Here is a 14,272-nt window from a genome sequence, read left to right as displayed (position 1 = left end):
AAAAGAGAAATGCGGTTTGGGGCTTCGAATGTAGCCATGTATGGTCCAGCGAGCGATACTTGTAATAGCTGGAACATAGAAGGAGCGGTAGCCTTGCTTCAAGCAGTTGTATCTAAACACTATGACTGAATGTCAGAGGAGAGATGACAGCATTGGGATCACCATGCCCAGATAAATGACAGCAATATCAGAAACTTCAATTAGACATACGACAGGACCTGTCATATTTAGGGATCGAACCCAGTAAATCAATTATTGACGCAGCCTTTACAAGACCTTTTCCTAGACGCCCAACTCCAAGCATGCAATGCCGCACATCTCCTATTGCTTTATCCTCTTGGTCTCCTCCTCTTCAACGACATCCACCGCGTCTTCGGCATCCTTTCGACTTCGCTTCAAACCCTTCATCTTGCGGAGCTGCAGCTCGCTAAGATCCTGCTTGCCCAGATGCACGCGGCCAATCTTGTCGCCCATAGAATCAGTTGTGATGTTCTTCTTGGTGCGCTCCTCGGTGCCGCGAGGCTTCTTCAAGGCCTCCTTGAGCATCGACTCATCGGGCTCCCTGACTCGGCCGACACGGAAATCCATGCGAGGACCGATCTCCTCAACCTCGACGCGGGGGAGACGCTGACCGGATCGCTTGGTGCTGATGGTATAGACACGCAAGTGAATGGCGGGCTTAACATCGCCTTCGCCAGTGCTATCCTCTGCGCTAATGGAGATGATGTACTGGAGACCTTCGACGTCAATCTTGTCGCTGGGCTCGCCCTTGAAGAAATCAAGGAGCATGCTCTTCGCAAGGGTGAATTCGTTGCTGACAGGGCTCTCAAAGGCAGTACCAGCGAACAGGATCATAGGCCGCAGGCCAATGGCGAATTTCTTCGTTTTAAACTGAGCAATGGCACGGAAGCTCTCTGGGTCGAGGTAGAGCTCAAGCATGTCAAGAACCTTGTAACCAAAGGTGCGAACAAAAGTCAAGGTGTGAGGGCGCTTCTTCTGGCTGCTACCAAAAACGAGGAGACTGGCGTCGTTCTTTTCGGAGAAAAACTCGAGCGAGGCGGCATCGTCAAAGGGATGGATGGCGTTCTTCTTGGTGAACTTCTTAGCGAGAGGTTGGCGCATCTGATGAAGATCATTGAGAGCATCCTGGATTATCTGAGAGCATGTTGTTCCGCGGAGGAAGAGGCACATCTTGGGATTCTCGTTTGCCTTTGGTTCGCGCTTCTCGAGGGCTCGCTTTGAGCGCGCATTGCGAGGTTTACTTCATGGTTGTTAGTTTATGAAATAATACTTGTGATTGAGAGCCGGCTTGACATACACTTGTCTGAGCATCTTGTTAATTGGGAATGATAGATGTCCTTGAAAGGATTGGTAGTGAGGCTTCAAGGTGGGAGGTTGGCTTGTAGCCTTGGGTGGACAGAAACGAGGAAAAAAAATGTTCTTATCGATAAAGCATGCACTACTCACCGTTCACCCTTCACCGAAAGTAATTGCGTTGTTAGCTCGGTGTGACCCCTGCGCGTTGAATCTGGGCCACCCCGCAGTCACGTGCGGCACAGTTATCTTCATATTCGGTAAGTACTGCCGATAAAGGCAAAGAAGACGGCGGAGCCTCGGTATTTTCCCCGCCATAGCGCGGGCATCACTTCGGGTTTCGCTAGCTCACAGTAGGAGTTCGACCCTCTTCCGTCTCAACTGTAAACTACAACTCGTATCTTCTCATAATCATTAAAGCGAGAACTCATCATCGACTCCAAACTCCCATAATTTATTTTTGCTTACCGACGTACCCGATCACTCAAAACTCATTCTACTGAACGCTAGCCGTCATGTCGTTTATGGGTGGCGCTGAATGTTCGACATCTGCGAACCCCCTCAGCCAGCTTCATAAGCATACTCAGAATGACAGAACACTCCAGCAAGACCGTCTAGTCGGTCGAGGACCTGGAGGACAGCTCAATGGATTCCGAAGCCAGAGCGCCAGTGCGCCCCAGGACGAGGTGCGCTGCCATACAGGGCCGTTGAAGCTATTACTAATACATCAATCTTGATGCTGTAGATGATGAACGGCTTCCTTAACCAAGGCCCAAGCCTCCAGCAAGAATTCCCCATGCAGCCGAGTCAGATGGCCCCTCTCGGCCTAGCCCAATCCCATATGCGAGCCAACTCGGCGTCACCAACATGGGCGCACGACTTCAATGGCCAGCCAGCGATGGAGTCAACTTTCCAGGCGCCACCTGCTGCACAATCACACTTTAACGCTGACGAATTTGCCCGTTTTCAGCAGCTTAACACACAAGGTTCTTCCGCGAGAGCGAGTCCGATGCAAAGCAACGTTCCTAGCCAGATGAACCAACAAAGACCCATGATGGGCGGCATGATGAACAGACCGATGGGCTACACTCCCATGTTTCAACCTATGTACCAGAACCAGCAGCCCATGCACCAACCACAACAGCAGGATCTCAAGGGCAAGGGCCGCCTCGTGGAGCTCGACGACCACAAGTGGGAGGAGCAGTTCGCCTCGATGGAGCTGCAAGATAGCGATAAGGCTAAGGAACAAGAAGAGGCAAATGCCGCAGAGCAGGAGCTTAACGAAATGGACAAAGGCCTGACGGCCGAAACTAATGAGTTGGGTGACTTCGAAACTATATGGAGAGGAATACAAGCTGAGACGGCTGCTTCTAGACAAGACTTTGACCAATTCGATACCGAATGGAGCAACAATATGATGCCCGATTTCGAGGGTATGGGCGACTGGGGCCGCCTTGGGGACCCGGCTGTCGAAACCTACCTATTCGAACAAGACAACTTCTTCCGCGACGAAAAGAACGCTTTCGAGGAGGGTGTGCGCATCATGAGAGAAGGCGGAAACCTGTCCTTGGCCGCGCTGGCTTTCGAATCCGCTGTCCAGCAGAATCCTAATCATACCGAGGCGTGGGTTTACCTAGGAACAGCCCAGGCGCAGAATGAGAAAGAAACAGCAGCCATCAGGGCTCTCGAGCAAGCGCTGAAACTTGACCCCAACAACTTGGCGGCCTTGATGGGCCTGGCAGTATCATACACCAATGAAGGATACGACAGCACAGCATATCGAACTCTTGAGAGGTGGTTGTCCGTTAAGTATCCTAACATTCTCGATCCCAAAGACCTACACCCACCCGCAGAGATGGGTTTCACAGACCGGCAGCAGCTTCATGACAAGGTGACAAATCTGTTTATCAAGGCGGCCCAGCTAAGCCCTGACGGCGAGCACATGGATCCCGATGTGCAGGTAGGCCTAGGAGTGCTCTTTTATGGCGCAGAGGATTATGACAAAGCAGTGGATTGCTTCCAGTCTGCCCTCCACTCATCAGAGGTTGGTACATCCAACCAACAGGAGCAGCTTCATCTCCTCTGGAACCGCCTCGGTGCAACTCTTGCCAATAGTGGACGCTCTGAGGAAGCCATTGCGGCATACCAGGAGGCCCTTGCCATGGCTCCCAACTTTGTGCGAGCCCGCTATAACCTAGGTGTCAGCTGCATCAACATTCACTGCCACCATGAGGCTGCCTGTCACTTCCTAGCCGCTCTGGAGATGCACAAGGCCATTGAGAAGTCCGGCCGGAGCAAGGCGTACGAGATTCTGGGCGATAATGCCTCCGGCGTCGATGAGACACTCGACCGCATGTCAGCGCAAAACCGGAGCAGCACCCTGTACGATACCCTCCGGCGTGTCTTTACACAAATGGGTCGCCGGGATTTGGCGGAGAAGACCGTTGCTGGCGTCGATCCGGATGTGTTCAGACCTGAATTTGAGTTTTAGGGCTTCACGTCTTTTTTTTTTTTTTGAATGAGTTGACTTGCATGAAGAAGCGGTCTGCCTCAAGGAAGTTCGGAGAGGACTCAGTAATAGTGCGTTTGCTGTGTAAAAGGATTTTGGCCCTAGCTTGGATATTACATATGAGAGACATTCATGGCTCCGGAAGAAATCGCATTGCACTGATGTCGTCCCTGGAGCAACGATATCATATAGTGTATAACCACTCTACGCTCATTATCGTGCATCAATGTCTACGAATAGTTTCACCAAGTTCACCATATACATTGCATCTATGCATAAATTGACGCTAATGACCTATTCTTATCTCTGATGTAGGAGAGTGATCACTGCGGCAAGTGGTTGTGTCGACTAAGACGAAGGACTTCTTCCATTATCAACTATAATCTTGGGATATACCCTCGTAAGGCTTTGTCAATCATCCGAAGCGCTCTCGATGCCTGGACTGACATGCTTGAACATCTAACAAGCTATATTTATGTGCAGGTTAGTCAAAATTGGAGCTTGTGACAGATTTTGCACAATTCGAGGTGTAACCACGATATCGAGAAAGTAAAGACACAAGTAGAGTGATACCTTGAAGTCTAGACCAGTCTGAAAATATCTACTTTCAATGCAGTGATGAGGAGCAAATGTCGGAAAGGTGAAAACTTATTTTACTCATCCCACTGGCGATTCAACCAGGCTTCTTAGTGTTACACCAGATGACTCGCACAATGGTAATGTTAGGACAGACATACCATTAGCTTATGAATCGAAGGCTAATGGTGTCCAGAACTCATCGGCGCGACTTCGATGGCCCTGTGGTACACCAGTCTATGTCTAGCTGAACGGCCACACATCTCGAGTCATTCTGTTGAGTGCTTTACTGACAAGTTAGGCATGGGCGGTGGTGATCTGAGCCATGCGCCTTGGCGGGCATGAGAGTGACATATCGTTATCATTTCCTGGGTATTTCCACCCAGCTCTCCCTCATCTCTGTTGACTTAGTCTTGCCTTTGTTACCATTGGCCCTGTTTCCGAAGTAGTGTGGAGGTCGAGTAGCTTTCAGGGAAGAGAAGAACGATCTTTCGGGTATCTTCAGATCAACAAGAAGCCAACTTTGTGCCGTCCGTTATTACAGGCCAAATGCACTTTCATGAAAGGCTCATGCATGTCTCGCCAGAACGAGACTTGACCCATGCAGCCGCTATAGAGCCCACGGCGGCAGCCGGATACCAGACATTGAGCTTCTTCTCCGAGGTGGAGAAATATTTGAGATGCAAGAGGCTAGAAAGGTCATCCAACAGAATCGAGGCTTGAATACGCAAGGGGAGAAGTAGGCTGGGGCAATGACAGGGCCATGTTGCTGGCAAAAGCAAAAAGTATGAGACAGGTCTCAGGCACTTGACCGACTTAATTGGGCTGAGCGAGACATCTATGTGATGAACGACAAGAGATGCAGCACACAAAGTCTTGCTCAAATCAGGTTGCGTGTCAATGGGGATGCCAGATGGGTGCTTTGGGAGACAGACCTATCAAAATCGTGATGCCATGCGATGCATGCTATCTGACTGAGGGTGGCCAAGACACCGACCAGATTCTGCAGAGAGCTTTGGTTCTCCCTACATTGTCCTTGACAACCCCTTGTCGCCAGGACCTCCAGAAGCAACGCATTCTTCACAGGCTCATAGGCAGCCATGAAGTGAGTTATCCAAGTTGTTGAATGTTGGCCCAGACAAGCAAGGCTGGCGCTCACACACACCTGTTTGGAGATTCCGCTGCATAAAAAGTCTCCTGCTAGGTAGCCAACAAACCCGTCTTTAGGCCGACCTTTCTCGAGATGGCACTTTTGGATTGGAACTTATGACGGGCCATCCATGGGGCTCTCACCATAGGGTATCGAGAGGGACGGAGGGCGTTGAACTAGTCACTCAGTCTAGGGGCCCCAGATTTGATCCAAGCGCCAACATGCTTGATCGAGGTGCAGAAGTGATGATACTAAAGTTAGTCCATCGCGGACTGGCGTGCCTCGGGACACGGTTATGTATCGTACAGTGCCTCACCCATCTTCTGGCAATCAAGGTAGTCGACAGCAAGAATCCGGGCTTACCAACCTGGATGGTTTACCAACTTCAGTGTGGAACAGAAATTTGAGAGACGGATGCAGCTGTGGTATTGTCATTGATGTGCGAAGTAGCAACTAATTTGCTTTCATGTTCCCTGAGCACTTCGCCAATACTTATGTGAGCACTCACTGTTACAGCTGACCGCTTATCTATGTCTCAGCGGCATGTTTTAATTAACTCGGATTGTCCGTCAGACAGGATATCGACTGAGACAGCTCAAGATCTGAAGTAAACTTCGTTCTGCGACATGGTCTTGGTGGATTCGTGTCAGTGGAGAAATGCTCGCTTGTCGATTCGTGGCCGTTGTTTCATGCCGCCATTCAACGAATTGAGGGTTATTTTCTAACAGTGCCAAACAGCATCGCCATCAAGTACTTATTGATCGAGGGCAAATCTGGTTCTCACCAGCTATAAACCTATCAATGATGGTGAGCAAGATTGAACGATAGCCTCTAAGGATACTGTAATGCAAAATATCCACTAACGATAGTTCCAAACTTTGTTCACTTCGCCTGTTCATGAAGTGCCTAGGTTTTACCAGACGGCTGGGTCCAGAGACAGCCTGTGAACCCACAAGTATCTGAGAAGAGCCAATGCGATTGTTCTTTGACAAGGAGCAAGGATATATCGCGTCAGCAAAAAGAGGCTTTAGCACGAAGACCGACTCTCCGCTATGGGTGAATCCAGGCGATTTGGTACTACAGCCAAGAGATTGTAGGAACCCTTCACTGATGATAATTGTTCTATATTCAGAGCTGAAGGGGCTCGAGATCTAGAGCCTTCCCTAACTAGCCCAGATGAAGCAAAGCGGTGATTCGCCTGTTGCACTGCGCCATATCATTGCACAGGGCTGATATGAGGGGAATGGGACACGGGATGAAAAATCGTGTGAAAGGGGGACTGGTTGCATGATTTTCCACGGGTATCACTTGAATCTGGTTCATCAGTGACGCAGTGCGTAACTGAACAAGCGAGTCAGCCTGATAATGCATGGCCGTACCACTTCTATCAAGGCAAACAATCGTGGTCTGGCAAATATATCAATTCCCGAGCCGGCACTTACCGTGGTATGTCAATCAAGGCTTCACACCATGGCGCCAAGAGTTGAGCGCTGTATCTCACAAGTCGGTTGGTGTTAATTATGTGCAGGCCACGTTGGATACGTATATGTAGGGGATTTGAAAGGCCGAGACTGAGCAGCTAGCAAAAGCTGAAGAGCACGGATAAGCAGACCCTCGTTGATGTTTTTGAGCAACCCATGCTACCGCAGCATCGACAGATATCAGTTGCTGGGTAATAAAATTTCAGATCCCGTGAAACGTTGTATACATAGATACCCTGACATGGGAGCCATACTCACCAATCATGGCTTTCTATCCTTCCAATCAGGGGAATTGACTCGTAACAGGGGTTGCTGTGGGACGCATAGCAGAAACACTTTTCAGCTACAATTTCGCAGCCATGAGTCGGCTGGAAACCCCAAAGTAGAGATCGACAGCTTTGGCTCGCTCAACGAAAAGGCGATAATAAGGATCCCCGGGAGAACATCCCCGAACGTAGTCAAGCTGCTGGGTGCTTGGGCCCTCAGAGTCGGATCTGGTGTTAAAACGACACCAAGAGATTTTGGGCACTTGCTTGATGACCATGGCTCGCGTTGGCCTCGAACTGCGGGGGTGAATTTGTCTTAGATAAACAAGGGGCGCCATAGTTCAACATTCTCAGCGGTAGGAGTTGCGTTGCCGCGTTGCAGAGTATACCAGGTTCATCATTGACTTCGGGGATTGCATCTGATAGATAGTCCGAGCAAAGTATCCGTAATCAACAGTCTGTAATAAGGGAAAGTAAGAGACCGCTTCCGACTTGTTGTATGGAACATCGCGTGATATGAGTTATGTAAAAAGCAATTTCTCTGTGCGTTTCGTAGCAACTTAGGCGTGTTCCACGGAAGGCCATTATAGAGCGGCAAGGTGCATGAGCTGAAGCGACAGCGTAAGCAACGCCAAAGCAATAGTTGAGTAAGAAAAGTAATTAATATCATATCATTGTTCAAGTTGAGGACAGAGTTATTAATCAACTTCAACAAAGCTGGACAGGATTGGATTGTATGGTCCAGAAAACTCCAGATATGGCATACAATGCAAGTGTCATACCTTACTTTGTTCAAAGGTAGGTAGGTACCTTAGGTATGCATCGCTGTCGCACTTGAGTCAAAGGGAAGGAATACCTACTAAGATACCGATCTCGCACCTGCCTAAGGTAATGGGTACTAGGTAAGGAAGGTACTAAGGTACGTAGTGTACGAAACAGTTGTATGCATCCTTGCAACTTCCGTAACAACATTAGTATCTAGGAAGGTTGTTACTAGGTAGGTAGAAACAAAAATTCTCTCATACGCTTTCTTGTTCGCATCAACTACCTTGGCGCGACTCTACAGAAATATTTGCACCAGACACGAGGATATTCATGAGCGCTCTTCTCTGGAGAACCGGCCCCATCACCAGTGTCGCTTAGAGATACCCTTGTCGATTGGCCCGCCTAGCTTGCCAAGATCAGCGCCCCGAAATCGTACCGGCTAGTCACCACGGTGGCTAGATGACAGATCTCTTGGACGCGCCCAGACACGTGCGTGGAGTGCGTTAGGGAACAGCAGCGTTCTCTCTGCAAACGTTGCTAGACACAAGCAGCAATGACTGACGAAAGCTCACAGTGCACAATTATACCCGATTGTTTCATGGTGGTAACGCTTATGAAAATTTGGGCATGACATGTTCTGTGCGTATGCTCTTTACTTTCCATTCTAGGAAAGATGAGCAAGGAAGATATCGGGGTGGACCAACTATCTCGGCCGGATCCATGGTCCAATACTATGTATGACATCTCAAGGTCCTCTGATCTGCCACATGGCACCTCGCAAACTTGGGGCGGTACGTAGCCCTAGTTGCTGCGCGGCACGACTGCGCTTACGAGGGGATAAAGCAAAAATACATCATGCCCATGTGCACTATTTCTCGCAATACGTATTGGGTCAAGACTAACTGGTGGACCAGCCGATCTGCTTTTTGAGAGATGACCCTCACGTGGCTGCGGAAAGATCGCGCATGTGGTACTGGGGTGCTTAGTTGCTCCGCTCCACGCTCATCAAACATAGGGGGGTTTAAACTTTGGGGGCGAGGCGAGCGATGGAGGGGCCTACAGATGGTGATAAGCCAGTCCTGTGCAAGTTCAAGGACATGGGCTGTGAACATATCCTTGCACCACGGCATGGACCTCGAGAACCATGCCATCTGATGGGGTTATGGATACGCTAGTGAACGGCGCACGAGGTGCCCCGGCCTTGGTGCAAGCCACATTAACAGGGCTTGCGGTCTTGTCTATCCCTTGGTGAGCATCTCATATTCGTAGTTATCACACAGAACACCCCGGAAAATCATCCGCAGCAAGATCCAGTTGCTGCACACAATAACACTATCCGTGCACAGTATTCACTCGGACAGGGCGTCGTTTCTTGCGTTGTCCACAGGGCAAACTGGGTGCGATAACAGCTCTTGCATCTGTCTAAGACGTGATGTAGGAGTTGCTGGCCGCAACGAGCAACAAGGCCTTCGATGAGCCCGGTTGATTCTGTCTGTATGCTTATGGCTCTTGCATATCACTCACTTACTCCATGGAGTTGATCCTTGTTATACGTGGATGACCAGTAGCAGGAATGGGCTCTCGCCGGAAGTACAGTACGGCCGGGTATGTACAGTGCAGTCCCGAGTCTCTGGCGGCAGTTGTGCAAGAGCTGGTTTCTGGATGACTGCATCCCGCATCGTAATCGGCACATAAGGTGCCGATACGTATGTATTGCCTGGAACAAGGTCATCCAGATTCATATCAAATTCGAGATAATGGCAATTTTGAAGTAACTGCGTTTTCCTAGCTGTATTAGTCAATGGCTGGGAATGCTTGCCTGGAGCAGTGCGAGCCATGTGTGTTGGTTGGTTTGAAGCCGAGAAGGCAAATATGGCTTGCCAGATCCAGATCTAGATCCACGTTGAGTTCAAAAACAACCTGACCCTAGTCTAAATCGGTACTCTCTGTCAAAATGTTTGACCCTCGATCTGAGGTATTCGCAGTCACCAACCCGTCCAGCTGTGCTGTCGTCGCAACTCTCCGTGGCCTGAAATATCCGGATGGCGACTTACGTTCATCAAGACTTGATGATGTGCCTTGAAGAGGTTGTGAGTAGATTTAGACTGGTCAGACTGAGCAACCACATGGCGTCCATTTCCAGTTGCGCTGCCCCGATCCCCCAAGCTAAAAGCTCCCCGCACCACCCTCCACGACTTGACTTTCGGACAATGGCAGAAACAAGGTTTTGGGGGAATGGAGAAAAGGGATTCCAGGGGTGGAGAGTGGCTTCTGACACCGTCGCCTCGATGTAAGCCGCTCGAGGTGCGCCTATAACAAAATTTACAACACTCCCCCGATAGCGCCGCCTTCCGTTGGATGTATCGTACTCGAACACATGGGAGGACGTGGGAGAGTAACGAGCCTTTCGGGTGGTTTTTGTTTCCATCACCAACATGTGCCTCAACCACGAGAGTGCCATTCTTGTTTGTACAACCGTTTCGAGGGAGTTTGAAAACTACCTAGGTACATGAGATGTGCCGATACATGTACATAGGGAATGATAAATCCCGTCTTGAGTCGAAACAAGACTCTGAATGCTTCTTCGCCTGCTTCAAAATTTGTCTGTTGAACCCAATGGTTCACAAGCTTTGTTGGTGGGAAGCCAGGTCCCTGGCAACGACACAGGTTTCGCAGTACAGCAAGAGCGACTACGGTACGTGTTATAAGTCTAGGGTACACAGGGATGAGATGGGTACATGAATGCCGTGTTTTTTCACGGGGAGCATGGAGTTCAGAGTAACCTAAGGTGCTGAAGCCATCGGGACGGCCACTGTGAGGCCCTTGTAAACTCTGGGCCGTCAGCCTGCCGCGGGTTCGTTGCTGAGACCCGCCCAAGAGCTGGAGGGGGGTCTTGCTGCCCGGTCCCCTGCTTCTTCAAAAGCTCCAAGCGGCTACCGCCCACATCCATATCCCATGGATTCTCTGTTACTTGAGCTTGAGTTGGTACCTTACTGTATGGACAGTGAAGGTGGATACAGTGCTACTGCTGAACATGCATGTGCTAGGGACCCAACCATTTCAGCGTACGACGCCAGATGATTTTTTTTTCCCCCTTAGAGGTTTCGAGACATGGGGACTACCATCTGTGCCAGGGGAATGAGGCTTGCTCTCAGGTCATTTTGATGTTCCTTGTGTCCGGTTGATTGCTTGATGGATCTGATCTTTCAGGTCTAGTAATCCACCTGCATTTTTCATCCAAGGAGAAACCATCTGGTATCGTTTCTTTCGTTTCTTTTTTCCCATGGGGCTCCTTATTAGCAACACAACCTGACTTAGGTAGCCTCCTGTCCCCATCTTACACAATTCTTCTTCTCTCCTGTCGGGCACTATCTGTGCAGTCCATGCTTGCTATAGGTATGCGCATGCCCTAGGTAAGGTAGGTAGGTTCCTTCTATAGTCCAGGTACTTACCGGGGAACTAGCCTAGGCGTTCCTCACCTACCTTCCCTTCACTCACCTGCAGTGCCCTCCACTGTCCACCCATCCCCCCCCAGACCGTCACTCACTCACCTTCACCAGGGTCATCATCTCGTTCTCGTGTGCACTTTTCTCTCCTCAATTCCGTTTCCACCTCTTCTCTCTTCACCTTTTACAGATTAGGGTTACGTTAAGTTCTTGTTCTCGATTACATCCCATCTTTATCTGTCCAAGGCGACGGTCCCTTTCTTAACCCTCCTTCACACGGCTCATGCTCTGACACGCCCGTCCACTAGTTATAGAAATTGGCTTTGGATCGCATTGTCGCGTCTGCTGTCCTGTCTGTCCTGGCCCGCCGACTTCGAGCTGCAATTCCCGCCTTGGCTCGTCGTACTGAAGCCTCTCGCCTGCTTCTCGCTACCCTGGCCTCGCCTTGAACGCAAACAATTCAACACAATCACATTGCCGTTGCCGTTGCCCTCTGTTAACCGGGCTCCCATTGACGGGGACTCGTCGGGCTCACTATAACCGACTCGCTTTGGCTGCGACTCGACCGATACCCTCGATATCGACTCGACCTCTAGACAGATATGGACGTCCACAACCAGCCGCGTCTACCCCCTCCCAAACCGGTTGGACTTAATAACATTCTTAATAACGACAACGCACCTGTTTCAATCGTCAACGGCCCGCCTCACATGCGAGACTCGGGCTTCTACTCCAACGCAGACGCCTCCAGTAAGCGTACGCTGCTCATTACTGTTTGTGCCAATGCCTCGGCTCCATGGCTAATGTGATTTACTTAGACACATCCGCTGCATCTTTCAACGTGAATGGTCTTAGCCCGAGTGGCTCTGGCTATCAATCCTCGTCGCACGAGAAGACACCATCTCCGATTGCCTCCAACATGATTCCCAACGGACTTACCTCGCCATCGACCACCAACATGAGCGTTGCCGCAATGGTATCCCCTAGTACTCCCAGCAGTCTCGATCCTCGCCGCGACCGACCCACGTCGATCGAGTCCAACGGTCTCGGTCCCAACCCTGGCCCTACGATGGGCGACACCTTGGCGCCTGGTATGGCAGCAATGAGAAGGGAGAGTGTTGACAGCCGTATTAACCAAAACTTTGGCGATTTGCGCCTGGGAGGCTCTCCTTACGCATCTCACAATCACTCGACTACTTCGATACAGAATACCCTCCATAACCAGCGGAACCCTCATCATTTATCAGTCCATCGCATCTCCAACGGATACCAACCCAGTGCGGATCGAAACCCTGAGGGCAAGACGGTCAAAACCGCACCGGCCATTACTGGCCCTGCCACTGGACACATCGCGCGCGCTGCAGAACCCACCAAAGGTCAAGCATGGGCGTTCCCCGAAGAAGAGATTCAGCGAGTCGGTGGCGCCCCCACGTACACCGACTCGCGGCGCAGTAGCATCACCGAGTCCATCGCGAGTAGCCAATTCACGACAGAGTCTCGCCTACCTCCTGGTCAGATGAGACTGAACGAGTCCGAGTACTCTCGTATGTCCAACGCATCCGACTTTCCGCCTGTTCATCATCACTCTATGCAGCACAAGCAATTGAGTGACCTCCAGGCCGAAGAAGGGAATGGTTCAACGGGCTCGCAACCATATAGTCGAACACCCGAATTGAGAGTCAGCCACAAGCTCGCTGAACGGAAAAGACGAACGGAGATGAAGGAGCTCTTTGATCAGCTTAGAGATCTCATGCCTCAGGAACGAGGCTCGAAGGCCTCCAAGTGGGAAATTCTAACTAAAGGTCAGTAATTAAGAGAAAGGCGCTAGATCTCGACTGACGTGAAATCCAACAGCCATTGCAGAGCATCAGAAGCAGCAAGATATCATTCGAGCATTACAAGATCATTACAAGTCCAACACGGCCGAGAACGAGTTGCTTCGCCGAGATGTGCATGCGCTACGAATGGAAAACCAACAGCTTCGCTCAGAGCTCAACTCTTCCTCTTCACGCCCTCCATTATCTTCAGCAGCAACGCCAGCACCACAGGCCGGGACTTACCAGACAGACCCATACCCTAACCCAAATCGACCAGAACTGCCACCACTCAGGTCGCTCCGTAACAGTATTCCAAATGGGCCGGACTCTATGACGGGTGTTCAGTACGACAGTCCTCGTACCAACGGCTATCATTAGACGAGGCCAATCGAATATTCCGGGAAATGAGGCTCAAGGGGGAATGCTTGGCCCCCAAAAATGTCCACCATCTTAAACCTGTTGGAACTCGATTAATGAATGAATGACGGCGAAAAGTTATGACACCTGGAGAGCACCAAGGCGCATCCTTGCGATTCCAACAAGAACTACAGGGCGGGACTAGACTACTATTGCTGGGTCACCAGCGATGCTCTGAGCCACAACACAAACGCGCCGTGGCATTGGATTTGCTTAGCTGCTTCTGTTTTTCTTTCGTCTTTTTCGGAAACGCTGCCGCCCAGTGTACCAGTACGGCAAACCGACCGTGAGCTGTCACTCTTCTTTGTCAATTTCTGGTTCAGTACTAGGTCTTTATCTCATTCTCTCTTTTCTTCTTCTTCTTTTCTTCTCTTTCTTCTTTCTGCCTTCTTTATTTAAGCATGTACCACGCTCGACTGATGAGGTGGCTGCTAGGAGTTAAGTTTAGGTTTGGGACATATAGGCCACTTAATGGTACGGTACGGTTAGGTGTGGATGATCAGGCAAGGCAGGGCAAGGCAGGGACAAGGA

At 50.3% G+C, this 14,272-nt stretch overlaps 3 protein-coding genes across 3 annotated transcripts; 2 read left to right on the top strand and 1 right to left on the bottom strand.

Moving 5' to 3' along the window:
• Positions 1–321: 321 nt before the first annotated feature.
• Positions 322–1,332, bottom strand: FPRO_00775 (putative RNA binding protein Rpf2 involved in ribosome biogenesis; the record flags this gene model as incomplete). Its single annotated transcript, XM_031222681.1, has 2 exons — positions 322–1,261; positions 1,319–1,332. 2 exons carry the CDS (start codon positions 1,330–1,332, stop codon positions 322–324), a joined length of 954 nt encoding a protein of 317 aa, XP_031075696.1.
• Positions 1,333–1,829: 497 nt separating this feature from the next.
• FPRO_00776 (uncharacterized protein) lies at positions 1,830–3,805 on the top strand (the record flags this gene model as incomplete). The annotated part of the gene is made up of 3 exons (XM_031222669.1): positions 1,830–2,000; positions 2,060–2,631; positions 2,689–3,805. The coding sequence occupies 3 exons, from the start codon at positions 1,830–1,832 to the stop codon at positions 3,803–3,805; spliced, it is 1,860 nt and encodes a 619-aa protein (XP_031075695.1).
• Positions 3,806–12,109: 8,304 nt separating this feature from the next.
• FPRO_00777 (uncharacterized protein) lies at positions 12,110–13,702 on the top strand (the record flags this gene model as incomplete). The annotated part of the gene is made up of 3 exons (XM_031222658.1): positions 12,110–12,263; positions 12,326–13,309; positions 13,362–13,702. 3 exons carry the CDS (start codon positions 12,110–12,112, stop codon positions 13,700–13,702), a joined length of 1,479 nt encoding a protein of 492 aa, XP_031075694.1.
• Positions 13,703–14,272: the final 570 nt, after the last annotated feature.

The sequence above is a fragment of the Fusarium proliferatum genome (genome assembly GCF_900067095.1).
Source record: "Fusarium proliferatum ET1 genome assembly, contig: FPRO_scaffold001, whole genome shotgun sequence".
Classification (NCBI taxonomy): domain Eukaryota; kingdom Fungi; phylum Ascomycota; class Sordariomycetes; order Hypocreales; family Nectriaceae; genus Fusarium; species Fusarium proliferatum.
Note: the sequence above shows the minus strand (reverse complement) of the source record. Positions and strands in the feature narration are given on the sequence as shown.